The 27,600-nt window shown below is 50.8% G+C and overlaps 1 protein-coding gene across 11 annotated transcripts in view; it reads right to left on the bottom strand.

The window, feature by feature from the left end:
* Positions 1 to 26,763, bottom strand: part of ASCC2 (activating signal cointegrator 1 complex subunit 2) — a 39,774-nt gene extending 13,011 nt beyond the window's left edge. For 3 of the 11 annotated variants that reach the window (XM_041003446.1, XM_041003447.1, XM_041003449.1), the window contains exons 1-10: positions 20,902 to 21,425; positions 15,073 to 15,231; positions 14,517 to 14,687; positions 12,631 to 12,760; positions 7,881 to 7,948; positions 6,900 to 7,010; positions 5,056 to 5,168; positions 649 to 723; positions 318 to 425; positions 62 to 130 (exon numbers count right to left, since the gene is read on the bottom strand). In XM_041003446.1, coding sequence (XP_040859380.1) covers positions 62 to 130; positions 318 to 425; positions 649 to 723; positions 5,056 to 5,168; positions 6,900 to 7,010; positions 7,881 to 7,948; positions 12,631 to 12,760; positions 14,517 to 14,687; positions 15,073 to 15,231; positions 20,902 to 21,174 — 1,277 coding nt within the window. In that variant the 5' untranslated portion in view covers positions 21,175 to 21,425. Of the gene's footprint in view, positions 1 to 61; positions 131 to 317; positions 426 to 648; positions 724 to 5,055; positions 5,169 to 6,899; positions 7,011 to 7,880; positions 7,949 to 12,630; positions 12,761 to 14,516; positions 14,688 to 15,072; positions 15,232 to 20,901; positions 21,427 to 26,666 lie in introns of those variants that run through there. The other 8 variants (XM_041003450.1, XM_041003452.1, XM_041003453.1 and 5 more) reach the window with 7 other exon arrangements.
* Positions 26,764 to 27,600: the final 837 nt, after the last annotated feature.

The raw sequence follows: 27,600 nt of genomic DNA, 5'->3' as shown, positions 1-27,600 counted from the left end.
GGGCTCCGTTACATAAGGTTATCTAGGACATGGCTCTGTCCCATGGCTCAGACACACTCACCTCTTCTCCTGCAGCAAGGAGCTGAAGATCTGGAGAAATTCTTCAATGAAGCTCTGGACGTTGTCAGAGCTGGAACAAGACACGAGGACAGATGAGTGTAGATGGCATGAGATGATCCGTAGCTCCTTCCCATGCCCACCCTGCCCCTTCACAAAGGACCAGCCAATTAGAAGAGGCAGTTTTCCTCAGTTTCCCATCTCTGCTCAGTCAACCCTGGAAGCAAGGGAGGAGGCCAAGACGGCTCCCGAGTGTTTACCCGCTCTCGAGGATGGGAAGCAGGCAGATCTGATTCAGGATGGCATGGAAAATCTCCATCAGCTTCTTCCTGGAATGGGAGAGCCTCTGCCACAGGTCTCCCAGCAGCCTTCGGTGACAGGGAGAAAAAAGAAAGAGGTTTAGGAGCCACAAGGGCATCAAGGGAGCTTCCTCTCAGGCACCTGCAGGTGCCTCCCTAGGGTGGGAGTCTTAGAAATGAGGATGCTGTGGCCTAGGGAAGGCTGTGCCCTCCCCACCTCCCCACCCCCTTTCCCGCCAGGCTCAGGCCCTTCTTTCTCACAGCAACATTCTCAGCTCTGTCCCCTCCTCACTTGCTGTCTTCAAGTCTCCGCTTCTTAATTGCAGACTCCATTTCAGGAATTGCCACTTCGTAAAAGGAAGCGAGTCTGTGCAGGCACACACGGTGAAAAGCTAGGTTAGTCTACAGGTGCCACCTTTCACTAGAAAACCAAAGCAAACCTGGGCAGCGCAAGGCTTATTTCTTCCTCTGACAACCAATTTTGTTTCAATTAATTTTTACTTAGGCCTTCCATCAACTGTTTTACTCCCCGAATGCATACAACAGCTGGGACTGAACCAGGCCAAAACCAGGAGCCCAGAATTCCAATCTGAGGCTGGAATCAGAAAGGAGCTGTGACTCAAACCCAGCCGCCAGATGGGGTGTGGCGTCCCAGGAAGCATCTTAGCCACTACATCAAACACCTGCCCGAAGCATATCAGCTTTTTCCCAGGACCACCTCATTCCCACTCCCCCCGACCCCCCAGTAGAACCCACCCTCGTTTGCCGTTGTGGCCGCTCACAGGAATATACCCAAGAGAAGTAAGGCTTCCCCTGCATTCTGGCTCTGATAGGCTCCTTCTAAGAGTGTGGCCAGAGGGTCACTCAGGATTCTAGTGAAAACTGCTAGCTTTATGTGTATTGAATTATACACTTACACAATAATCTTTGTTCCTTTTGCTGTGAGTTATGAAAGGAAAGCTAATTTTGACATGATTTGGAATTTCACAAATTTTCTTAACATGAAAGCATCAATACTGTCGATGTTCATGTGACTTAACATGTGTATTATTTTCTACATTGATTTTTTATGAGGTAAGCCAGTTATCATGGTTTCCAGGAAGCATATAAAATGGAAAATATAGTCATTTTTAAATCAATAAGATTCCCAGTAGAATGAGACCAAACACATTAACAGCTGCAAGCAGCTCCAGCTGTTCCCCTGGGGAGAGTCACACCTGAGATGGCACAGCCAACCTTGGTTCTCACTGGGGGTGGGGGGCTCACTCCCACTTTTTCTGAACTCAAAGGCTGCATCCCTGCCACACGGGTCCCCAGCATCCTCCCAGGGCCCCCTGCCAACTTCTTAGGCTAGTGCCTCCTCTGTTTTCTTTCCCCCCTCCTCCTGCTCCCTCACTGGGATTCCACCTTTCTGGAACCATAGGCCCTAACAGATGCAAATGCACCTGTCACTTGTCTGCCCTGTGTAATTCTGCCTCCCAAGCATCTTGAGCTTCCAAAGGAGGATAGCTTAGGTGCCCAGGACGGCGCAGTGTGTGCATGCTTTGGAAGCAGCTGCCTATCGATCTGCTGGCCACGTCTATCCCACCAGCGGGGTCACACAGAGCAGAAGGTAACCAGGCCAAAAGAGGCAGGCCCTACTCGGCAGGAGACCAGAAGAGGGCAGAGAGGGCAGTTTGGCCCCTGAAATGCTCAGTGGTTGCCAGGATACGTTGCCGGTGGGAGGGTAAATTGGAACAACCCCTGTGGAAGGTGATTTGGCAAAATCTATGAAAATTGAAAGCACACATTCCATCTGCCCCTGCAATCTTACTTCTAGGAATTATACTGCAGATAATATTACAAAGGTGCAAACCGGTGCGTGTGCAGAGTTCTATACAGAAATGATGGAACAACAAGCAACTGACAGAAAAGGCCCAGCTCTGGGACCTGGTAGTCTGTGTGTACAAGCTTTCAACACTGATACAGCATCACTGTGGAATAACAAACTTTTACACACTATATCTATAATATACTAGCTTTTTCTATTTTTTTTAAAAGGGAGAGCTTTATGTACATGTTCACTTAAATCTGTATGTGGACAATGGTTGTATGTGAAAAGCTAAAGTGGGGCCTGGCACAATAGCATAATGGTTAAAGTCCTTGCCTTCCACGCCCGGGATCCCATATGGGTGCCGGTTCTAATCCTGGTGGTCCTGCTTTCCATCCAGCTCCCTGCTTGTGGCCTGGGAAAGCAGTCGAGGACGGCCCAAGGTCTTGAGACCCTGCACCCATGTGGGAGACCTGGAGGAAGAGCTCCTGGCTCCTGGCTTCAGATTGGCTCAGCTCTGGGCGTTGTGGCCCCTTGGGGAGTGAACCATCGGATGGAAGATCTTCTTCTCTGTCTCTCCTCCTCTCTGTATATCCGCCTTTCCAATAAAAATAAATAAATCTTAAAAAACAAAAAAGCTAAAGTGGGAAAGGGAGCCTTCTCATGAGATGTTTTCTACTCTCTGAGTTTTGAACCATGTGCATGTATTATTCATAAATGGATAGACAGAAAAAGGCCAATGCAGTTAGTGATTATGAGCAGGAGGAGGGATGGGTGCCAGGAGGGCCTGTCGGGCAAGTCACCTCTCCCACAGAGTTCATGGGCATCGAGGCTGCTGTGTTTGCTCGACGAGGCGTTTCTGGCCTCCAGCACAGTGGCAGTGGGCTGGGGCAGCCCTGGGCTGTTTGTGGGTCAAAGGCGGGGTCACTTCCAGTCAAAAGTGTCCCCCAGGCGGCTGCTGTGATGCAGCGGATGAAGTCATGACTTGGGATACCCACACCCCATGTCAGAGTGCTAGGTTGAGGTTCAGCCACTCGGCTTCTGATCCGGCTTCCCATTCCTATTCCTAGGGAGGCAGTGGAGGGCGGTCCAAGTACTTGGACCCCGGTCATCCATATGGAGGTCCAAATGGAGTTCCTGGCTTTGGACTGGCACATCCCCAGCCAGTTTGGCCCTTGGAGAAATGAAACAGCAGACGAAGATCTCTCTTTAACTTAAATCAATAAATAAATCTTAAATTTAAAAAGGTGTCTCCCATTCTTCCTCCTCACCCACCCACAGCTGTCCCTTCCAGGAAAGTCGCCCAACTCCAAAGACCCTTTCTAATAAGATCATCAGTGTTCCATTTGTGGAGATGCCTTTGCAATAAGGGAAAATGCTTAGGACACATAAAAAAGAGCAGAGGACAAACTTCTAAGAACTGTGCAATCTCTCATAATTTTTAACTGCTTACTTCTCTGTATTTCCCAAAATTCCTACAGGTATGTGCTACTTTTATCCTGAGAGAAGATACCCTTCTAAAGATCCTGATGGAACCCTTTCCTTCTGGGGAAAATGCTGACCAGTACTCTGCCACTCTCTGGGAGAATGGTCGATCACAAGCTGAGAGGAGGGTCAGAGTACCAGCTGCCGCCCCTGGCATGTGTCCACTCCAGATCAATGAATGGGTGAGTAAATGACAGCATGCGCTGATGGCTGCGCGAGTGGACAGTGTTGGGCAGCTCCCAGAAGCTCTGTGTACAAATGGTGGGGAAAGATGTCTGGCGAGTATGACAGCCAGAGCCCACTGGGAATGGGCCAGCATCCACTGTTGCCAGGCAACGTGCAGGCTGCCAGGGCCTTTGCCCTGGCCTGGGAATGCCCATGCTTGTGCACCCCTTCTTTACTGCTGAAAAGGAAAAGGAGGCTAATGGTGCTTAGTGGGCAAGGCAGATCTCCTACCTGTCTGTTTTCATCCCAGTGGGAGCTTTCCTTGACTTGGATAGAAGCCTCTGGAACAAAGGTCCACCCCTGGCAGCTCCTCACAGAGCTCTGTACATACTGTTGTCCAGGATTTACCAGAATTCTCTCTTGTCACCTGGCCCTGGGGTCCCCAGCTGCTGACTATCGTCACACATCACACTCCTTGGCTCTCCCTAGGACACACACACCCTGGGCCTTTGCATGTGTTGCTTCATCTGCTACGATCTCTGTCCTGTCACTGCAAACTTTTTTGGTCTGGAAGATTCTGGATTGTTCTTTCTATGGGCTATCCCCTAATCCCATAGTAGGAGCAGCTCTGCTGTTTCCTTATGTGTATTCAGCCCTGGGCTGCAGTCCTTGGGCCACTTCTTACTGACTGTACTCCTGAGTCTGCCCTGTTGGACACATTGAACATTTTTCCCCTCTTTTCTGTCTCTCTCTTTTTTAAATTTGAAAGTGGACACACACACACATTCCTCCATCTGCTGCTTCACGCTCCCAGAGGTCTGCCAACAGCTAGGGTTAGGTCAGGGCAAATGGGGAAGGTAGGTGGCACGGACCCTCATACTTGAACCACTGTCTCCTCTATGCACATTAGCAGGAAGTTAGGATAGAATGGATAGTGGAGCTGGGCCTCAACCCGATGCACTCCAGTGTGAAATGTGGGCATCCCAGCTGATCCCGCATGACATCGTAACAGTTGTACCAAACTCCTGCCTCCAACAGGCTCCTCAAAACAAACCAAGCAGAGTTGGCACTAGGCTATTTTTGGTTGTATTGCTTTGGTTTTCCACTCTCTTCCTGTTCTTAGCCAAATGCAGGTTCCAACAGTCAGGGGTCTTTGGTCCTCACTGTTGTGTCCCCAGGCTGTGAGAGGCACGGTGTGAACCTCCTCCTCTGCTTTGAACAGTAGGATCACTGCCGTACCTGTAACAGAAGTCGTGTTTCTGGAAGGTTTGGCACGCCAGAGGGAAGATGTCCAGGAAGGCCCAGAGTGTAGTGCAGGTGTCGCAAAGGTAGAGGACAATGTCCTTTAGTTCCTGTGGCCAACAGAAGACACTGCATTATTCTTCTCTACCCCCCAGATAGCTCTAAAGAGGGTATGGGACAAAACTGACAGCCAGAGTGGCTAGCAGTGAGGGGGATGAGGACACCGAGAGTCCGGGGCACAGTGACTGGCTGATGTGATCTCAGAGTGCAACCAGGGTTAGTCCCTTCACCTTTCTAAGCCTCATGTCTGGCTGCTACGGCTCTGGACTCGCACCCTGGACTTGTGGCTGTAGAATAATACCACCTCCCTTCTAAGCTAAAGAATCTGAGGACAGCTTTGCTGGTCCTACAGAGAGAAGGAACATTCACACTTTGAAGAGGGCCCCATACACCTTCACATGTCTTTCTCATTCTCCTGACAGTGGGGAAGTACAGCTGGGTGGTTGTTAGCATGTCCAGGTTGCAGGAAAGGAAACAGATTTAGAAGGATTAGAGAAGTCACTTCCCAGCCTCTGGCCTGTGCCCCTCTAACGTTCACCTGCTGACCCTTTTCCTAGGAAGTCCCAAGCTCCATGGAGGCAGCCCATACATAGCAGCTTTGTTCCTATTCTGTCTGCAGTGCTCAGTACAGCACCTGACACACAGCCAGGCTCCTTGAATGTCTGTCATCCCCATTAGCTGCTATGCAGTAAAATGCATGGTGGGCCTGGCGCGATAGTGTGGTGGTTAAGGTCCTCACCTTGCACACCTGGGATCACATATAGGTGCCGGTTCTAATCCCCGCAGCCCTGCTTCCCTGGGAAGGCAGTCAAGAGCAGCCCAAAGCTTTGGGACCCTGCACCGCATGGGAGACCAGGAAGAACTCCTGGCTCCTTGCTTCAGATTGGCTCAGCTCTAACTGTTGTAGCTGCTTGGGGAGTGAATCATCAGACGGAAGATCTTCCTCTGTCTCTCCTCCTCTCTGTATATCTGACTTTCAAAAAAAAAATTAAAAAAAAAATATATATATATATATAAAAGTTCATGGAAAATGGAATTAAAAGTTTTCTTCTAACAGTGGGTATTTAGCCTAGCCATGAAGGCACTGGTTAAGATGTCTGCATCGCCCATCAGAGTACCTGAGTTTGATTCCCAGCTCCCAACTCCAGCTGCCTGCTAATGTAGACCCTGGGAGGTGGTGGTGATGACTGCCACCCATGTGGGCGACCTGGAGTAAGTCTCTTGGCTCTGCTCTGGCCCAGTCTTGGCCAGTGTGGGCATCTAGGGAGTGAATCAGCAGTTGAGAGAGATGTTTCTTTGTGAATCTCAATCAAATACTTAAAAAAAAAAAGCTTATTTTGGTATAAAATATTTTTAAATCCATGCATATTTTTTAAAAAGTACATTTTTCCTTGAACTTTTTGAAGATACATTTCCCATGGACTTAGTGAAGTGCCCTTGTAAGTTCCCTAAGAGCTGGTGCCATGTCTGCGTTTGCTAACTGCCTTATGCCTGAGGCCTAGCACAGGGCCTGGCAAGTGCTGGGGACTCCTCACTCTAAATCCCTGAATGAATGCCTGGCTCCATGACCCACTGGGCTGAAATAGGTGAGGATGAGACCCCCAACTGCTGAATTCTAGCTCCCCCTCCTGCACGTCTGTAAACCTGCCTTGGGAAGAAATGGCTGAGTTGGTGGGTGGAGGCGAGGGGAAGGGAAATGTGGCTTCCTGGCCCCAGGGGCAGTCAGGCACTGGCAGGAGGAGCCCAGCTGGAAAAGAGGCTAGACATAAGGGCAAGCTCACCAGCAGAGGCATGTCGCTGGGCGTCAGCCGGCCCCTCTCCTCAAGCTTCTGGGGTGTGGTGCTGGCCCCTTCCCCTTGCAGACCACAGTGCTGGAGGATATTGCTGAAGACCTGTGAAAAACAGGAGGGGCTCTGTCATATCCTGCTGACATGCGTACGGGGCCAGGAAAAGGTGATCCCAAACCTGCCTTGGAATCTTTGGATTATGTATCCACGTTCTTGATAAACCAGTGAGATAATGACCTCTTTTGGGGGGCGGGAAGGAGCAGATACTGTGTAAAGTGAAAGTGATGGGATAAACAGCCTTCTTATGGCATCATGGTGAAAAATAGAAAAACAGTATGTGTGACATGTGTGTCGGTATTATCTGGCAGGTGTATGGTAATGGATGCTTAAGGTATACCTTTAGGACACACAGCAGGCTCTGGATGCTCTGCAGGGGGCTGTTTACCAGCACCATATTGAAATTAAAGAAAAATCAATAGTGAGGGGGAAACAGAGCCCAACATAAAATCACATTGGCACTGAGCTGACAGCTCCATCCCTAGGTAGGCTACCACGGGACTTTCCCAAAAGGAGTTCTGAAGGGTGGAGAAATGATGGGAAGATAGTAATATGCCCCTGTTTGCTACTTCATGTTTCCCAAAATTTCTACAAATGAGCACTGCTTCGGGAGATGATTTTGTGAAACCTTAAAGCTCTTAGTTGAGAAACACAGATCTGCTGAAGGGGTAAGCGTTGAGACATATGGCTGTTGGCAGACAGCACAAATGTAGGCCACTCTGTATGTGAATGCCAGACGGCACTGGGATTTCAGTCTTTCTCAGGGGCGGAAAAGGGCAAATCCAAAGGGGTATGAGGGAGACTCTGGACAGATGGGACCTGGAGGATGGCTCTTTCGGAAAAGGTGAGAAACCCCATCGGGTTTGGAGGGGATCTGCCTCACAAGCCTACCCCCCGGGCAGGGTTGAACACTGGTACCTGAAGGATGGTGGGCATGGTTTCATCCAGGTCGTTATAGTAACTTGGCTGCTGGGCAAAGATGTTTCCTAAAAGAAAAGAGAAAGGCAAGAATTGGGTGGGTGGAGACAGGACATGACAGTGGTTGACAGGCACGTTCTGTGACTTTTCTTCCTTTTCCTGAGCCTGTCTGGCTAGACCAAGACAAGTCCTGGCCTCTGGCCCTGCTGGCACTGAGCTTTGACCCAGCCTAGAAACTTCCCTAGGGTTGGGGAGGGAACCTTACTTTGTACAATTTAACCTTTTAAGCACCTCTGCCAAGGGAATTAGTTAAAAGACCTGCGCTGGTTAAACTGGCTCACCCTGATGTCTCAGGGTGGGGGAATGACCACACTTAGGCACTGTGCCTGGTATGACAGCATTGGCTTTGGGAGTAGGAATTAGTCATCCAGGAAAATTCCAAGATAGGATCTCTTTGCTTCAGAAATCTGAATGCAACAATCCAGAACTCTTGCCAGGCCCCACCTTCAAAAATGTGAGGAGACTCTGGGGAGCTATTTCTCTGGAGATGTGTTTACCCTTTGCTTTTTGAACACATTAGGCATGGTGATCCGTCCCACACCAGGGTGAGGGGCCTGAGCGGGACCTGGCCTACATCTGCCGTTGTTCCCGTAAGATGAAGGGCGCTCGCTCCCAGGGCTGCTTGCTGTGAGGGCGCAGATTAGAGCACATGGCAGCCAGAACAGAAACTGCGTGTTCCAGCCGCCCACATGGCAGAGCAGGGAAGAGGGAAGGGAATCAGATACCTGAAGGACATGACGGTGGGAAACGCCAAACCCCTAGAGAGACTAGGGCTCTTTTTCTTTTTTTTTAATGTTTATTTCTTTTCATCTATTTGAAAGGAGGTAGGGGAAAGGGAGAGAGACAAAGTGAATCAACTGGTTCATTTCCCAAATGCCCACATTAGCCAGGGTGGGCCAGGTCACAGCCAGGAGCCTAGAACTCCATCAGATTCTCCCCTGAGGGTGGCAGAAAAGAGTAGCAGGAACTTGAGCTGGCACTCCGATATGGGATATTGGGGTCTCAGGCAGTGACTTAACCTTCCTATACCACAACACCTGCCCGAGGTCTGGGCTCTCTGCCCGCTGCCATCCAGGCATCAAGGGGAGGCCGATGGCCAACATGTGCAGAACGCTCAGTGTCCTCTGGCAAGTTCATCCTTGCTCTCCTTATGATAACCTCTTGTCCCTTGCCTGACCCTGGGGAATTTAAAAATCAGTGAGATCAAAGGGTTGATGGGGCTGGCTGAGGGAAGCAAGTCACGAGTGACTTAGACTTTCTGTGAACATGTCTCTGGATGTTACTTCATTCCTTGGTTCCAGAAAGCTGAGTTCTACCAGCAGGGGATGGCTCAGTGCCTCCTACCTCCAGATGGGTGCAAATCCTGCCAAGGTGCGCCCAGCCCATTTGCACCCACCTCCTCTGATGGGCAAGGATTGCCTGAATTATGTCCCAACAACTGCTGCTCTTCCTCACATAACCCCTTGTTATCCCCAAGGTCAAACCCAAATTCGACTAAGGCACTAAGGACCCTCTGAGATCTGGCTCCTGCCAGCATCCTGGGCTACCCTCTTCCCATTCCCTCCACGCCCCCACCCAACCCCATTGCATCCTCAGCCTCAGACAACAAGCTGTGTGCCTTTCATCTGCCTGGAGTGACCTCTCAGAGCTAACTCCATGATACGGCAGGTGCCGCCTCCTGCAGGCAGTGCTTCCTGACTCAGGGATGGAGAAGGTTTCCTCCTACACTCCTAGGACTACGCAGGGCTCACCATAGTACCTCGATCGCCTGGCACATAATCATGTCAGTGTGGAGTTCTGCATTGACACAGACACAATCCATCCTTGGGGTATTCTGAGCCCCTTTCCGTCCCCTCCCCTTCCCTTCTCTGAAGCCAGTGACGGTGCCGAGCTCTAACTTTTGATCTCTTCAAGAAATGACAAAAAGGCAGGGGACAGCAGGGCACCCCTTGAGAGGCTATCTCAGATACAAGCACTTTAGAAACCCAGGGTGCATGGGAGACACTGCCTCGCAGATCAGTGCAGTTCCTGCAAGAGCTGAGAACCTGGTTTCTCCCGATTCTCACAGCAGCTCCAGGAGGCTCTGGCTGAAAGGCTGTGTTTTCCGGATTAGACTGCTGATTCACAGTAGCAGCCTTGAAACTTTACAAGGGAGGGTGGGCGGGCTGGGAAAGGGCTGGGCTTCCGCCCACTATCAACCATCAACCAGCTCTGTTTCTCCCTTGTCTTTTTCGTCTTCCTTTTTTTGTTTGTTTTTTAAAGACTTATTTATTTGAAAGGCACAGTGACACAATGAGAGGAACAGAGATCTTCCATCCACTGGGTCATTCCCTAAATGTCTGCCACACCAGGCCAAAGCCAGGAGCCAGGAATTCCATCTGAGTCTCCCACATGGGGGGTGGCAGGGACCCAAGTACTTGGGACCATTATCTGCTGCCTCCCAGGCACAGCAGCAGGAAGATTGACTAAAGTACAGAGCAGACAAGACTTACACCAGGTGCTCTGGCATGGGATGAAGGTGTCCCAAGTGGGAGCTTAAAACTGCACCACAGTGCCCGCCCCTCTCTGCCTGGTGAATCCTCCCAGGTGGCTTTGCCCCAAGTTTTTGTGGTATAGGGCATTTGCTTACTGCTCAGGGGTTGAAAAGAGAAGGGTGTGTGTGTGTGTGACAGACAGAGACATGGACTGGAGGCCCCTTCTCCACACCACTGCTCCCCAGCCCAGCCTCAGTGTATTCTCACGCACACACAGAGGGGTGGGCTGGGGACTAGGGATGTCTGGTCCAATTCCTCAGGAAGGCAGCTTAGCATTCTCAGCTAGGGGTGTACTTTCTGGAGAGCAGATTTCATCTGATGCTCCAAGCTGTCCATGAACACAAAAATTCCGAGCCCAGGCAGCAGGAAGCGCTTTCTCCACCCTGGCCACGCTGGCTCCCTCTGGATATGCACAGCCATCTCACACCCCACAGCTCCAAGGCTGACGTCACAGCACACTCCCCTCCCTGTCCTCTCTGCAACAGACACCGGTTTTTGCCAGAACTGTCAGGACCACTCTTCCTAGCCGCTCTCATCCAGGCCTGCGTTCATCTGCAGCACAACACGGCTCTCACCTTCACACCCACGCTGCTGTGCTCATTTCTGAAGTGGCTTCCTGGCTCTGCAATCCCACCTCCTTACAGAAGGCTCCTCACCCAGCTCCCGGAGACTCCCACAGCCACCTCATAGTAAGAACTCACGCTCACCACCAAGTGCTTATGACATCCTAGGCATGAGGTCGCCCACCCCCAGCCCACTCCATTCTCCAGATGAGAAAACTGAGACTTAGCATGGTTCTTTAATTCCACTGAAATGAGCAGGCCAGGAGTAGAGTTGCAGTGTACACTGGCAGCGATCTTCCATCTGCTGTCTTAGCCACTGAGCAATACCACTCACTCTTCACTCCCAGGGTGCTGCAGCCTGGCATGGAGTCCTTCCGGATCTGGCTCTAGCTTCTCCCCTCCCCATCTCCTGCTGCTGCCCTCCTGGAACTCTGCCTTCTAACCAAATGAAGAGCTGTTCCTCTAACTCAGCGTACCTTCTGCTGCCCACTCACCCCATCCTCTCCTAGCCTGCAAGAACATTATTAAGTCTTTCCCTAGGAAAATTTACAAAGATTAATTGGTGATCAGGCAGTAATTAGATATAAGTGAGAAGCTGTCCCAATGAAAAGGCCACATGCAAAATTTTCATACACACTGTGATCTACTATGTTCACAAAAATCACAGAGCAAAGACCAGAAGGAAATAATAAACAAGTAGCTGTCTCTTACAAGAGTTTGGCAGCAGTGGCTTCCCTGAGTCTTTATCCTTTCTATCCAAACATTTCAAAATTAACACACACTACCTTCACTATTAGGGGCAAAAGAGAAGGGGGATGAATGGATGGGTGAATGGCTGGAAGGAGGGAAGAAGGTGACTGCAGGGATTAACTCAGCTTTGCTAGCTTCGTTGTTAGGCTTTTATGAGACCGTACCCTGTAATCTCAGGGGGAGAAGAGCTGGCTGGGATGTCCAGGGTAGACACCTCTGTGCTAGGCTCAGTGCCATGGAATACAGTTTATGGAGGAATCCTCTGGGGGTTCTGCCTCTAGGAGCATACCAACAAAGCTTCCGTCTTTGACCCCTCCAGCCCTCTGATGGGATCCACTGGCTGCCCTCCATTCCTTTCATAACCCAAGAGTCCCATCTGAACGCCGTGCCCATCTGCCCTCTGCAACAACAAAGGGAGCCCCAGCATCCCTCAAAGCATAGAGTGGCCAACAGCAGGGGCTCGAGAGTCAGGACTCTGTGGCTCTGCATTGCAATGTGACTACTGGTTAGTCACACGCTCAGGCAGGTTGCTTTCCTTCTCTGTAAACAAGGCTGCCATGAGGATCCAGCGGAAATAACATTACGTGGAGGGCTTGGCATGCCAGGACCCGGTCCACAAACAAAAGTGACTCTCATGGCCAAAGTAAACCTCCCCATTCTTCCACTGTTTGCCACGTGACCTGGTACAGAAAAACCCAGCTCTGCAGAGACACTGGATACAGATTGCCTCTCCCCTCCGTCTCCCCAACCTGTGCCACCTGACTGCTTTACTTGGAGTCTGACACTCACAGGTATATATGCAGGCCATCCCCAGGGAGCCCTAGGTGGGTGTGTCCCACATACCTATCATCTTCTGGAGCAGTGGGGAGTTGCCTTTTCCAAAGAGCACGCAGAGGTCCAGGATCTTTGGGATGTCGAAGAGGAAGTTGTTGTAGAGGATTTCTCCAAATGCAGCGGGGGACAGGAAGTGTTCCTGTGGAGAGAAAGGCCGCAGGCTGCTGGATGCTCACACGCGCTGTGCAGCCACAGCGGATTCAACACTCAATCCCAGCGCTGGCTGGCCCTCAGGCACAGACTTGGGGCCATGTTTTTTTTTTGTTTTTTTAAATTGATAAGAGAGAGAGTGAGCATCCACTCCCATCCACTGGCTCATTCCTACAATGGGCCCGTTGGGGAATCAAAGCCAGGAGCCCAGAATTCAATGCATTAAAATGGCAGGAACCTAATGACTTGAACTGTTACCAGCTTCCTGCCAGGGTCTGCACTGGTAGGAAGCTGGAGCCAGGAGCCAGAGCTGGGACTCAAACCCAGGCATTCCAGTATGGCATGAGGGTACCTAGATCACTTCCCATTTAAATGTAAAAAAGCACCAAAGCACTCTAACATAACATTTGCTGGGGATTTATTCTGAAATACTTAGGGGTGAATTGGTATGATGTCCGACATTGCTTTAAAAATCCTCCAGTAGGGTCCGGCACGAAAGTGTAGTAAAGTCAAGTCCTCGCCTTGAACGTGCTGGGATTCCATATAGGCGCAGGTTCTATCCGGGCAGTTCCACTTCCCATCCAGCTCCCCACTCATGGCCTGGGAAAGCAGTTGAGGATGGCCCAAAGCTTTAGGACCCTGCACCCATGTGGGATACCCAGAAGAAGCTCCTGGCTTCGAATTGGCTCAGCTCCAGCCATTGCGGCTGCTTCGGGAGTGAACGATCGGATGGAGGTGAACATTCTAATGGAAGATCTTCCCCTCTTTATCTCCTCCTTTCTGTATATCTGCCTTTCCAATAAAAATAAAATAAATCTTAAAAAAAAAACAGTAAAAAATAAGAAAACTCAGGCGTAAAATGGGCAAAATGTTGGTAATTGTTGAAACTGGGGATGGATATAGGATTCAGTGTCCTCTGCATATCAAAACTTTGTGTATTTGAAAATTTTCCACATTTTTTTTCTTAAAAGTGCAAGGGCCCTGTGCCATGCCATAGTATGGCACTGACATCCCATATGGACACCAGTTCTAGTCCAGGCTGCTCCATTTCCCATCCAGCTCCCGGCTTGTGGCCTGGAAAAATATCGGAGGATGGTCCAAGTGCTTAGATCCATGTGGGAGACCTGGCTTCAGACCGGACAAGCTCTGGCTGTTGTGGCCATCTGGGGAGTGAACCAGCACATGGAAGATCTCTCTTGTGTCTCTCCCTCTCTCTCTCTCTGTAACTCTTTCAAATAAGATAAATAAAATAGTAAGATGCTATTTTTCAAATACACACACACATACACTGAATGGGGGAAAAAAAGCCTGAAGGAAGGCACCTGCAGTTAATAGTGTTTTCCTTTGGGGAGGAGGGTTTTGTGGGTGATATTCACTATGTATAGAATATTTTTGCAATCAGGAAATATAAAACAGTGATTTTTTTAAAAAAGCTATACAAGTTCCTTTAGAAAGTCAGAATCAATGTCTTCACTCTCTGACGCACAAATGAAGGCAAGTCACGTGTCAGCTGGCAAAGGGCCCTCAGCTGCCATTGATGAAAACACTGGGTGTAACACAGACCGGCCTGGTGACTTAGAGGACAGGGGAGGTGACACAGATTTCCTCCCCAGCGGTGGGAATAGAGGTGGAAGGGAGACAAAGGGGAAACTCGATGCTTGCAGAGCTTTCCTTCCCAGGGGCAGAGAGCCCGGCACAGGGGTGTTGGGTGTCAGTGGTGACCTGTCACGGGATCAGGGGCTTACTTTGGACTCCTTGTGTGTGGACATGCGGAGAAAGGTGAGAAAAACACTCCGGTGGAGGTGCTTCTCCATGTCAGCGACCTCGGGGCTCGGGGCCACCCACTCGTCAAACTTCCGAGGGACATAGCGCAGGTAGGAATCCAGGCACTTCTGCAGGGTCTCGTCGAAGATAACCTGAATCAGGTGACAGGAGAGAGCAAGGGTTTGTCCCCGAGGCCTGAGGGCTTGCAGGTGCACCGTGCAGGTGCTTGTGGCCCATCAGCCCTGGCCTATGGCAAACACTCCAACCCCAACGGACCGAGGAGGCATGAATAAACCAGGACCAAACACAAGGCTCTCAAAGTGACACTCCGGAAGGTGTGTAAACATCATTAAGACTGTGATACAGGACAGCGATCCAAACCACAGTTTTCTGTTAAGGATCCAGTGTTAAAAAGTAGACCAAAAAAAAAAAAAAAAAAAAAAAAGGCACCTCCTGGGGGAAGAAAAACAACAACAGCAACCAACCAACGGCATGTCATGTGCTTTTGTCGTAGTGGGAATTTTGATAGAATGTTACCTGGCACCAGAATTTATCGTGAGGCAAGGCCAGGAGCCAGTCGAGGTCATTGGCTACGAAGGTGGCGCGTTCCAGGTACTCCTCCACTAGGGCGGGAATGTTGTCTTTAGGGGGCGGTTTGTATAACACAAAATACCGGTCTGCCTTCTGCTCGGGGTGCTACGGATCCAAAAACCACGTGTTAACGTGGCAGAGGTTAGTCAGCGAGGGCCCATTTGCCAACCCACAGCAATGACAACACTTGGCTGTCCCAGCCAGTGACCCTTTGGGGAGCATTTAGGCATAAAGGACCAAGTGTTTCTAACAGAGGGACATAACCACATCCAGGCAACGTGAGGTAGTCATTAAAAACCATGTTTTTAAAGAAGGTTTAATGACCTGAGGAAAGGTTCAGGGAAACAGGAGCAGGATACAGGACTCTGTTTAATGTAACCAGCCTCTGTTTCCCACCCCACCAAGTATGTCTACTCACACACTGGTTCAGATTTGACCCATGAAGCTGTGCAGATGACACCCCAAAGCTAATAACAGTTATCTCTGGCAGCAGTGGGTGAGGCTGGGACTGTGGCCTGATTATAGTTTCTGATTTTTTCAAAAAGGAACAAGATTTACTCTTTAAATCAATTTTTAATTATATGAGTGGCTTTTTTTTCCCCCAAAAGCTTACCCCACACTACAAAGATGGTGAGGCCCCGTGAGGTCACACACTCTGTCCCTGCCCCGTCCCCCCAGTGGGAAGCAGTCATCATTTGTGGGGGGTTCCTGGTGGACTTTTTCTAGACATTTCCATTAAAATAAGGCCATGTAATTTTTTTTGCGGGGGGGGGGAGGGATGGGGAGGGACTGTCTTCTCTCCTTTAAACCAACTGCATCACAGTTCATGCAAAATGCACATTAGGAAAAAACTATGTGTAGATCTCAGCAGCTTTTTACACCAAGATACATTCCATCCCTAATTCCATTTTCCAGGAGCTTTTCTGAAGTCCCTGCAGACATACTACTCTGCTGTATTCCTTTTAGAACCAGAGCATTTGAAATAGACGTCAAGTCATTTAAAGAAGAGTCTGATCAGCTAGAGCCAGGTCTCAGTTTAGAATCACAAGTTCTCCCTTCCAGCCCTCACCTGGCCACAAACAAACCTCACTTTGTTCATCATAAAGAAGAGAAGATGAGCTCAGCTTTCTCCTCGGACTACGTAAGGGCTGCTTTCTTGGGGCAAAGTGGTCAAAGGAGAAATGCCGGCCAGCAACTTAGCTGTTACCAACCACAGCCCACCCGCTTTCGGGGCTGTCAGGCCATGGGGTACAAAAAATAAATACCTAAGTAAAAAATGGGATGGCTGGGTCAGATTCCTCAAGGGCCGGTTAGGCTATCCTGCTGCTTAATGTGAATTTTTAAACTGTGAGTCTCTGGCTTTCATAAGGGCTTCTTGGGTGCCACCTAGCATGTGGGTCTGCGGGACCCCTCCTCTCTAAATCTGACTTATTTAGTGAGGTTCCAGGTATAGTGGGAAAAGGAACTGTCTGGAGTTCAAGTTCCCTGTGGTTTCCCAGCTTCCCTTCCCTCTTCTATCTTCACCTCTTGGATCACCTCGGGCCAGGCTACTCATTCCCCCAAAAGCCATGGAGACACAAATGCACACCTGGGATTCTGCCTTCTGTAAACCGGAGGGTCAGGTGTGGGGCACGTGAAGAAAAGCAGCTAGGTGGTTACAGGGTTCCCGATGGGGAGAGGAAAATAGACATGTAAGCTGCCATGTGAGCAAGTGCAGAAGGGAACTAACAGTGCCTTTGGAACAAGGCACCTCTTCCCAGGGCAGGCAGCATCTGAGCTGAGCCTAGGAGGAGTTTTGTGTGTGTGTTTAAAAGTTTATTTATTTGAGGGGCCTGGTGCGGTGGCATAGTGGTTAAAGTCCTCACTTTGAATGTGTCAGGGTCCCATATGGGCACTGGTTCCTATCCTGGCAGCCCCATTTCCCATCCAGCTCCCTGTTTGTGGTCTGGGAAAGCAGTCGAGGACAGCCCAAAGCCTTGGGCCCCTGCACCTGTGTGGGAGACCCGGAAGAGCTCCTGGCTCCTGGTTTTGGATTGGCGCAGCTAACTCCATGTGTGGCAGCCACTTGGGGAGTGAATTGACGGATGGAAGATCTTCCTCTCTGTCTCTCCTACGCTATATATCTGACTTTGCATTAAAAATAAATAAATCTTTATAAAACATTTATTTATTTGAAAGGCCAAATTACAAAGGGAAGGGGGGAAACAGAGTTTCCACTTGCTAGTTCACTCCCCATATGGCTGTCATGGCTAAAGCTAGCCCAGCTGAAAGCCAGGAGTTGCAAACTTCTGGATTGTCAACCTAAGTGCAGGGTCTGAAATGCTTGGGTCATCCTCAGCTGCCTTCCCGGCACGTTCACAGGGAGCTGAATCACAAGCGAAGCAGGTGGGACACAAACTGGCACCCACATGGATGCTGGCATCACAGGCAGAGGCTCTACTCGCTGCACCACAGCAGTGGCCTCAGGAACAGCGTGTTACAGAGGCATAAACAAATGGGCCCTCAGTAAGAGTACGGAGGCAGGTGCTGGCACGCAGTGAGTTAAGCCAACTGCTTGGGATGTTTGCGACCCACACAGGAGAGCCAGTTTGCATTCCAGCTCCTCTGTTTCTGCTCCAGCTTCTTGCCTAATGCACCCTGGCAGGCAGCACATAATGCCCGGGTCCCTGCCATCCACAGGGGAATACCCAAAGGGCCTCCAGACCCCCCGGGGTGAGCCTGGCCCAGCCCTGGCTGTTAGGGGCGTATGAGGAGTCAATCAGCGGATGGAAGATAGCTCTCTGTCCCTTCTCTGCTTCTCAAGTCAATAGATTACAGTGCTGGGAGGTAGATTTGGAGAATGTTGGGATGGTGATCATGAAAAAATAATGAAAGCCACAAGTTACTGAGAGTCTGTCCCATGCCAGTGGCTGCAGAGGCACACTTCACAGCCTATTTTATCCACAGCAGCCATTTATGGGAGGGAGCTAACATTCGCCCCATGTTACAGAGGAGGAAACAAAGGCAAAATGGGATGTAGGCACTTTGCCAAGGCCACAGTGTTAAGCAGGCAACTGAGACAGGATGTGAGCCAAAGGTGACCTTGCAGACCTTCTTGGTGATCTGCTGTACTCCTGTGCCAACCTGCTCTCATTTGTAAGCACAGCTGTGAACTCACCTCCTCCAGGAAGCCTCCCTAAGTGGAACTGAAGTTCATCTGGGGTCTCCCCCTGCGCGTGCATGCAGTCTGTGCTTCTCTAAGCATATGCTGAAATGCGTCATCAGTGCTGTCAGATAAGTGGTTTCTGGGAAGGGGAAAGGAAGGGATGGGTTACAGAAGGGTGCAAGGAAACCCCTGGAGGATAGTGGAAATGTCCAGTGGTGACAGTGATGGTTTTCTAGATCAAAATCAGTAAGTCTCAATAAAATCATATAAAAGGACTTGCCCTCCACAGCCTCCCCGTAGTGGTGGGTCTGTGGTGGCAGCCTTGCCCACCACAGCATTCCTAGTCCACGTAGCATCTCCTGACCTCTGCTGACTGGCAAAGGAATGAATGGAGGTTATAGATGCCTAGATATTACAGTGTCTGGAGGGCAATGAATGCCAAGCTCAAGAGGGGGGACTTCATTTTGGAGGTAACAAAGGGGGCATGGGAGGTTTTCCAGGTAGGGGAGCAGCAGGCTCTAGGTGTGTCCTCTCTTCTCCTGTCCTAGTTGCCCTTTCATGAGCCTGGCTGAAGTCTGCTCTGTGTGAAACTTCTGGAACATTCTCTGCCCATCAAACGTCTAGTTATCTCGACAAGAAACGCTTCTGTACCAACTGTTGCATGTCTTTCAGGTCCTTGAGATGTGCTATTACAGTAGGACCTACTCAGTAAGCATGAACTCTGTCCGTCACCCCGTAGAGCTCTTCTTGTCCCACACTGACGCTAGAGGGACACTCATGATAGGTGCTTCTTTTAGGACAGTTTCTAGGGAAATGCATTTTTCTTCTCTTCAGGCAGGGAGCTCTGGCTCTCAGTCCACCTCCTCGTCCCCTCTCTCCAGCTCTGCATTCAGTGTTGCTGCCTCTGTCACTGTAGTCCCTACATCCTACCTACACTGTATTGAAAACTCACTACGTTCCAGGCACAGTACTGAGCCACAGATGTCTGACTGTATCGTCACATCCACCCCACAAGGGTGGTCCTGTTCTCACCCTTTTCAGAGTCTAAGGTTTAGACAAGTTCAATAACATGTCCAAAGGCACTCAGCCACGTGTGTGTGTGAGGAACCCAAAGCCTGTCCTCGGGAGCGCTGCCACCCTGCTGCAGCCCCCAGGAATTCGCGGTTCCTGTAAGGACTCAGGCTCTCACAAAGATTCCAGTCTTCCAGCCACGCCGCCCCTTCTCCCCTTGTCTGCTGGCTAGTGCTCACCTACTACCTTTCCATACCCAAGTTAGAACCTCCAACTCCAGAAAGCCCTGCCTAGATGAACGTACCCGCTCGTCAACCCCCAGACACCTCTCTCCTCACATACCTCACTGGTTCGGTTCAATGTCCGAGCTTAGCATTCCTGTCACAGTCTGGCCTTTATGCTATCACAGCCCCAAGCACACTGCCCAGAAGCTACTGGTTGGCTTTGCTGTTACTGCAGGCCCTTCAACAGCAGGGGCCGTTCCTTTTCTCTTTGGATCTTGGTATCAAACACAAGGCCCTGCTGCTGTCCCTGAATCACATACTCAGTATCTCTTGCCATGTGCTTGACCATGGGAAGTCAGGGGGTAATGAGAGGCTGTCATATGAGGCTACAGTAGCTGCTGATTGGTGGCTGCTGTGCTGAACAGAACTATCTTGGGTTTTCTGAGCAGTAGCTTCTGCACATAAGGATTATGAGAAGGAAACATGAGGCTTGATAGCAGAAAGGTGAAAGGCACAGGTTCCTGACCTGGTTCCTATAATGTCTCAGTTCTGTGACCTTGAACTTGCCATTTCCCCATTTCCTCATCTGTAACATGGGGAGACTCAAAATACCTTTGCACAGGGCCATGTTGTGGCTTCCATGAGAGAATCCAGGTGGTGTGTTTAGAATGCTTGAGTCCATAGTGCATACTCCACCTATATAGGTACTGTTATTTAGAGAGGTGTTTGAGAAGTAATAAGAAACCACCCTGAAGTTCGGAAATAAAACATCAAGCTCCAGTTTCCCACGATTCCCCTGAAGCCCCTTGAAAAAATACTTCCTCCCACCTTGTTCACATAAGCTCAAGTTCTTGGGAAAAATAACAAGTGAGTCTGGGGCCTGTGAATGTCTGCCTCCTCCCTCAGCGGCCTGGCAGCTCTCCACAGCTCTAATCTCTCTCTGTACTGGGAACCAGCACCTTCACAGCCTCCTTCATTTTCAGTCTCCCAAGCCTCCTGGAGCCTCTCTACTTGGGGCTTCTTATCCCGATTCAGATAAAAGACGGCCTGGCCTCTGAAAACAGCAGCATTCCCACCACAAGGACAATGTATGCTAGCTCTGAAAACATCCCTACCTGAACAGCCCCTGGCAGGCTCAGATCCATTTCTAGCCCAGCTTCGACTGAGTCAGAGCTGCCATCAGACTGACTCAAAATGAAATGCTTTTGGCGGGGGAAGGGGACAGGGAAAGTGCAGTGTGATGGAAAACACTGCTTAAGTTCAGTGCCGCTCAAAGTCCTGCACTGGGGCCTCAGTACTGAATTCCTGACCTGGCCCCCGGGTCATTCTCAGAACTGATAATGAAGGAATTTACTTGCTAATATCAAACTGAATGGCCTCAAGGTACTGGCTCACCAGTGCTGGTGACGTCTTTGGCTTTCCAGTCTTCGGGTCCTGGTGGGTGATCTGGAGTTGGTCCAGGGGCAGAGCTGGCATTGTGCTGCGTGACCCTCCTGAAAGGAATATGGATGGGAAGAAGAGAGCAGACACACGACTCCCGGGGAAGAGCCAGGAGAGCAGTTTCAACCTCTGGCCTTGCTCGCGGTGGGCCTCCCTGACTGTTGATGCCGGAGGCAGCAATGGTTCAACAGTAGGGGAACATGCACGCCGTCTGTTTTCCGGTAACATGCCTACCCTCTTGGAGAAGAACTGGCAAAAGTACCTGCAGTCTACTTTGCTAACGCCGCCTGCTCTGCTTGTTCTGCAGCCTACAAGCTCTGAGGGCAGGAACTGGGGACTTTATCCTCTGGCAAGCTTTCCTGTGGCCAACACAGCTTGACACAAGTGGCCCGATCAAATGCTTCATGAATGACTGAAAAGGAGGTTGCTCTTAAAGCTATTGTCTGCGGTGCCAGCATCACATGAGCACTGGAGTCCTGAATGCTCGCTCGCTCCCTCCCTCCCTCCAAATCTCACTGTCCCCCACCACCTCTAGAGAGGAGGTGAGACAGAATACTCTGGTTCACTTCCCAAATGGCTACAACTGTCGGAGCTGGGCCAGCCCAAAATTGGGGGTCAGGAGTTTTTTGTGGATCTCGTAAGTGGGTGCAGGGGCCCAAAGACTTGAGCCATCCTCCACATTCTTAGGCCATAAGCAGGGAGCTGGATCGGAAGTGGAGCACCCAGGACTTGAACCGGTACCCATACGGAATGCTGGCACCTCAGGCAGAACCTCCTGTGAAACCATGCCACCCAGTCCTCCAGTAGCTGCTCTATTCTGCTCCATCTTCCTGCTCATGCACTTGGGAGGGCAGCAGATGATAGCCTGAGTGCCTGGGGACCTTGCCTCTCATGTGTCCAAATGGATGGAGTCCAGGCTGCTGGCTTCAGCTTGATCCAATCTCAACCGTTGTGGCCATTTGGAGAGTGAATCAGCAGATGGAAGATCTGTCTCTTCTTCTGTGACTCTGCTTTTCCAAAATAAATATATATATTTTTTCAAATTGGAAAGGCAGATTAGATTTATAGAGGAGAGATAGAAGGATCTTCCATTCGCCGGGTCATTCCCCAAATGGCCACAATGGCTGGAGCTGAGCCAATCCAATGCCAGGAGCTTCCTTTTGGTCTGCCATGTGGGTGCAGGGTCCCAAGGCTTTGGGCCGTCCTCAACTGCTTTCCCAGGCCACAAGCAGGAAGCTGAAAAGGAAGTGGAGCAGCCAGAACACGAACCAAAGCCCATATGGTGACTGCTAGATGAGGATTAGTCATTGAGCCATCACACTGGGCCCAGATAAATCTTTAAAAAAAAACAAAAAAAAAAAAACAAAAAAATCTGGAGCCCAGCACAGTAACCTAGTGGCTAAAGTCCTCACCTTACATTCCTGGGATTCCATAATTCCATATGGGTGCTGGTTCTAAACCCAGCAGCCCCGCTTCTTATCCAGCTCCCTGCTTGTGGCCTAGGAAAGCAGTCAAAGATGGCTCAAATGCTTGGGATCCTACACCTGTATGGGAATCTCGGAAAGAAGCTCCTGGCTGCTGGCTTCGGATTGACTCAACTCTGGCCATTGCAGAGGAAGATCTTCAGTCTGCTGACTCACTCGTTAGGTGACTCCACAGCCAGAGCTGAGCTGATCTGGAGCCAGGAGCTCTTCTGGGTCTCCCCACAGGAGTGCACGGTCCCTTCAAGGCTTTGGGCCATCCTTGACTCCAGCTGCCCTTTTTTGCAGGAGCTTACTTTCTATGGGCAGTGCTCAGGTGGGCTCTGTTACCATCCTCATTTCAGCAGGGAGAAAACAGAGGCTCACATGGGGCCAGTGTTGAGATGCAGCCGGTTTAAGCTGCTGCCAGCCATACTGGTATTCCACATTACTTGATTTGAGTCCAGCTGCTATACTTCCAAGCCAAGTGACTGCTAAGGTGCCTGGAAAAAGCAGCAGCAGATTGCCAAAGTACTTGAGCCCCTGTTACCCACATAGGAGACCAGGATGAGGTTCTAGGCTCCTGGCTTTGGCCTAACTTTAGGGCCAACTGTTATGGCCACCTGGGGTGTGAACCAGTGGGCTCCTTCTCTCTCTCTGAAATATATAAAAATAAAAAATTTTTTTAAAGATTTATTTTATTATTATTGGAAAGGCGGATATACAGAGAGGAGAGACAGAGAGGAAGATTTTCCGTCCGATGATTCACTCCCCAAGTGAGCCACAACGGCTGATGCTATGCTGATCCAAAGCCAGGATTCAGGAACTTCTTCCAGGTCTCCCATGCGGGTGCAGGGTCCCAAGCTTTGGGCTGTCGTCGACTGCTTTCCCGGGCCACAGGCAGGGAGCTGGATGGGAAGTGGGGCCGCCAGGATTAGAACCGGCGCCCATATGGGATCCCGGGCGTGCAAAGCGAGGACTTTAACCACTGCGCCACTGTGTCGGTCCTAAAAATAAATCTTAAAAAAATATATAAGGAAAGAAAAAAATAAAATAAACAAAAACAAAAGTAGAGGCTCAGAGTAGGTGAGGAACTTGCCCAAGGTCTCATAGTAAAGAGTGTTATTTCTCAGGCTCGGGAATGAGGCAGCAATGGGGGGCAGGGGTGGCTGCTAGGGAGGCATTTTGCAGGGAAGGCTCCTGCACAACTGGCAGAGCCTGAGAAGGGGTGATGGGGAGACTGCCCAGGGAAGAGAAGCACCCAGGCAGGGGAAACAGAAGGGCGAAGGCTGGATGGAGCTTGGTCCACCAGGAATGCTGATTCTGGTTTCTGTTAAAGAGCATGAAGATCCAGACCTCTAAAGGATGACAAGGGAGGTCAGTCTGCTCCGTCCTTCAGGTCTGCCCCGGATCTCACGTTCCATGTGTGCATCTGACACGTGGAGCCTGGATGTGAGGCACGGCTGGGAGGAAGAAGGGCTTGGGACAAGCTTTTTTTTTCTCCTTTCAGCTTTGCAAAGTATGGGCAGCCTCCTCTGTTGGTGTCCGTGTACCTTTTACTCAGGATACTCACTCTTTTTAGTCTCTCATGAGAACCTGGTCAAGGACGACAAGGATTAAAATGTGCAGATGTGTAGAAAGGGGCCAGGGTTTGCTCAAGGCAGGCAGGTAGGTAGGTTAGTGGCCAATTTGGAAGTGAAGTTCATCTCTTTAACTTTGGTACTTGGAACTCTTGCTCTGAACTTATTCTTCCTATCCCCCACAGCAATACCACAAGAAGGCTGCAAGCACCAAGGGCCTGCACTTACGGGCCAGGTTCTTCCCCAGCTGGCTCCCTGGTCATGGAAGTAACAGTGTAACATCCCAGGAAGAACCTGGGGTGAGGAAAGAGTCACAACAGGGAGGCTGCCCTCTCCACCCTTTCAACTGTAAGCCCCAGAGTCAAGGCCTGCACAGGTGGAAATAGCACCTAATTTCAGGGGAAATTCACGCACATAGGCCAGAGCCTGTTAGGGCAATGCAAGGCCAGGTTGGTGTGGTGGTTGAAGAGTTCTACAGGGGCAGGGCCAGGTCAAGTTGCTACCTACAATGCTAGGATCCAATAGCAGAGTGCAGAATCAGGTTCCAACCCAGCTCCCTGCTAGTGTGCCCGGGAAAGCACCGTAAGATAGTCCGAGGGCTTAGGTCCCTGCCAACCATGTGGGAGACAGGGATGCAGTTAGGTGCTCCTGGCTTCAGCTTGAACCAACCCTAACCATTCCAGCCATTTGGGGGAAAGAAACAGTGAATGGAAGATCTTTCTGTCTGTCTTTCCCTGTTTCTAGGACTCTGCCTTTCAAATCAATAGAACTAATCTTTAAAGGAAAGACATGAAAACAGCTCTAGAGCCCTTCAGCCAGCCAGGGTTCAAATCCTGGCTCTGCTTTGCCTTGTCAGTTTCTTGGGAGTCTCTAATCATTGACTTTGTCCTCTGTATCCAGAGGCACGTAATTTCTGAGGGTTGCCTTGGCAAGTCATCAGTGCTGAGCACTCAACACGATCATGAGAGGAACTCTGAGGGGCCAGGCACCATCACATGGACTCGGTAAACACTGACCCAATGCATTGGGGCTCTTGGCCTTGGAAAGGATTTCTATTTGGGGCTAAAGCTGGAACGGAATCACACTGGGGAAAGGGAGACAGATCGCTCTCTCTAGATGTTGAGGGGAGAACGTGGGCATCCCACACAAAGAGCAGGCAAGGGCAAGGCTGACTTGACAATCTTCATGTTGTCCCGCCAAGCCGAGGCAAGCATGAGCAAAGGGCTGGTGTTGCTGAGCCAGTTTTAAAAAGTTTCCAGAGCCCGGTGTGATAGCGTAGTGGTTAAAGTCTGCGCCGGGATCCCATATGGGCGCCAGTTCTAATCCCAGCGGCCCTGCTTCCTATCCAGCTCCCTGCTTGTGGCCTGGGAAAGCAGTGGAGGATGGCCCAATGCCTTGGGACCCTGCACCCACGTAGGAGACCTGAAAGAGCTCCTGGCTCCTGGCTTCGAATTGGCTCAGCTCCAGCCGTTGTGGCTGCTTGGGGAGTGAGCCATCAGATGGAAGATTTTCCTCTCTGTCTCTCCTCCTCCCTATATATCTGCCTTTCTGATAAAAATAAATGCATTTTTTAAAAAAGAAAGTTTCCAGCGCTACGCTCAGGAGTTGGCTTTCCCTCCAAGGGCAGCGAGGATGCCTTCAAACAGGGAAGATTCACAGTCACACAGAGGAGACTCTAGCCCGGTCACCGGGGAGGCCACCTGAGAGCAGATGCTGTGTTTAGCATCTCACCCATTCCCGGACTTAGGAGTGGATGTGGCAGCTACAGAAACCCAAAGAGCTCGCCAAGCTGGTCCTGCCCCTCACAGAGCTTACAGCCACACAAATAGATAAACATCGACACCAGAGAGAGAACTCACCAGGGAGATGAAGATTGGACTTTTCAACTCCTGTATGGATAGAAACGGACCAGGCAAAAAGGCTGGACCTGTGTCTGTGCCCACCCCTGCATCCCAGGTGCATGACGGGGCAGCTGAAGGCCCTTTTTTAGGGTGGAGGCAGGGGATGTGTCAGGACAAGGACCAGTGATGAGATGGCCGGAAGGGGCTCTCCGGGGCTCTCCCAGGGCTCCCGCTGCTTCGGGTGCTGACCCTCAGCAGTCTTCTGGTCTCATTATGTACTACCCCCCCTCCGAGAGCTCCCCAGACCTCTCTCTAAAGCAGCTGTTCTCCCAGGTACTGTCCTCTTCAATCATCGCTTGCATTTTCTCATCTCCCACTAGGCTATCCACTCCAAGGCCGGTACGTGGAGGGAGGCGAAGCCTCTTGTTAGTATCCCCAACGTGCGTACACCTGCAGCTAGGGCGGGCGTATGCGATAAATAACCCATTCTTTGCACAAATGAATGAGCCAACCCTGAGTACACGGAGACCCTGAAGGAGGAGTCGAGCTGGGATGGGCGGGATGGGGGTAAGGGGAGGGGCCAGGGCTCGGGCCAAGACTGCCACGAGGTCGAACCTTGAGCCCTGGGCTGCAGGTTATGGCCGATCAGCCTCAGGGTGGTGGGGGGCGGCTCAGGGCCCCCCAGGGGGTGGTAGCAGCAGCTTCGGCTGCCCATTCCGCCCTCCTGGCCGGTGCGGAGGCACTGGGGTGGGAGAGTCGAAGCAGCCTGCAAAACATAGCTGAAGGCCGCGCCCAGGCCCCGGAGCCCGCCATCCGGGAGGGCCCAGCCACGCACTCACCTAGGCGACTCCACCACCGGCGATGAGCCGCCGCCGTCCACGGTGACAGCTGCCGGGGAGCCCGCACTTCCGGGGTCAAACGGCTATTCCGCAGGCGCAGACAGGAAGCCTCGGTCCGGTCCCGCCCCCGGCACCACCAACGGCCTCCGGGAAAGCCGGATCCAAGGCCACGCCCCCGTGCGCAAGGCCACGCCCCCGCCCGGAGAGACACACGTGTGGCCACGCCCCCCGCACCCTCCTCTAAGATCAGCCAGGGGCGGTTGAGGTGAGAACTTTGATAGATCCAGCATGGTACCTGAGCCAAGTTCTCAGAAAACCAAGAATCCCAGGCCTCCACTTGCTTCCCAGGCTCATTCTATGCGAAAGAGAAGTGTTGATTTTATTTTTAAAAAAGATTTAGTTATTTAATTCACTCTCCCATTAGCCTCAACAGCCAGAGCTGAGCCGATCAAGAGCCAGGAGCCTCTTTTAGGTCTTCCATGCAGGTGCAGGTTCTCAAGGACTTGGGTCATCCTCTACTGCTCTGTCAGTTCATAAGCAGGCAGCTGGATGGGAAGTGAAACAGCCAGGATGTGAACAGGTGCCCATATGGGATGTTGGCACGTGCAGGTAGGGAATTAGCCAATTGAGCCATGGTGCCAGCCCCAGGAGTGTTTATTTTAAAAAGAATTATTTATTTATTCGAAAGTTACAGACGGAGAGACAAGAATAGATAGTCTTCTATCTAATGTTTACTCTCTAGGTATGTGTAACTGCTCTGAAGCCAGGAACCAGGAGTTTCTTCCAGGTGGGTCCCAAAGCCCTTGGACCATCTTCCACTGCTTTCGCAGGCCGTTAGCAGGAAGCTAGATCCGAAGTGGAGCACCCAGGGCTTGAACCAGCACCCACATGTGATGCCACAGACGCAGGTGGCAGCTTCACCCTCCACACCACA

Source organism: Ochotona curzoniae, unplaced genomic scaffold (assembly GCF_017591425.1).
Source record: "Ochotona curzoniae isolate NIBS_2020 unplaced genomic scaffold, NIBS_Ocur_1.0 scaffold_274, whole genome shotgun sequence".
Lineage (NCBI taxonomy): Eukaryota > Metazoa > Chordata > Mammalia > Lagomorpha > Ochotonidae > Ochotona > Ochotona curzoniae.
Note: the sequence above shows the minus strand (reverse complement) of the source record. Positions and strands in the feature narration are given on the sequence as shown.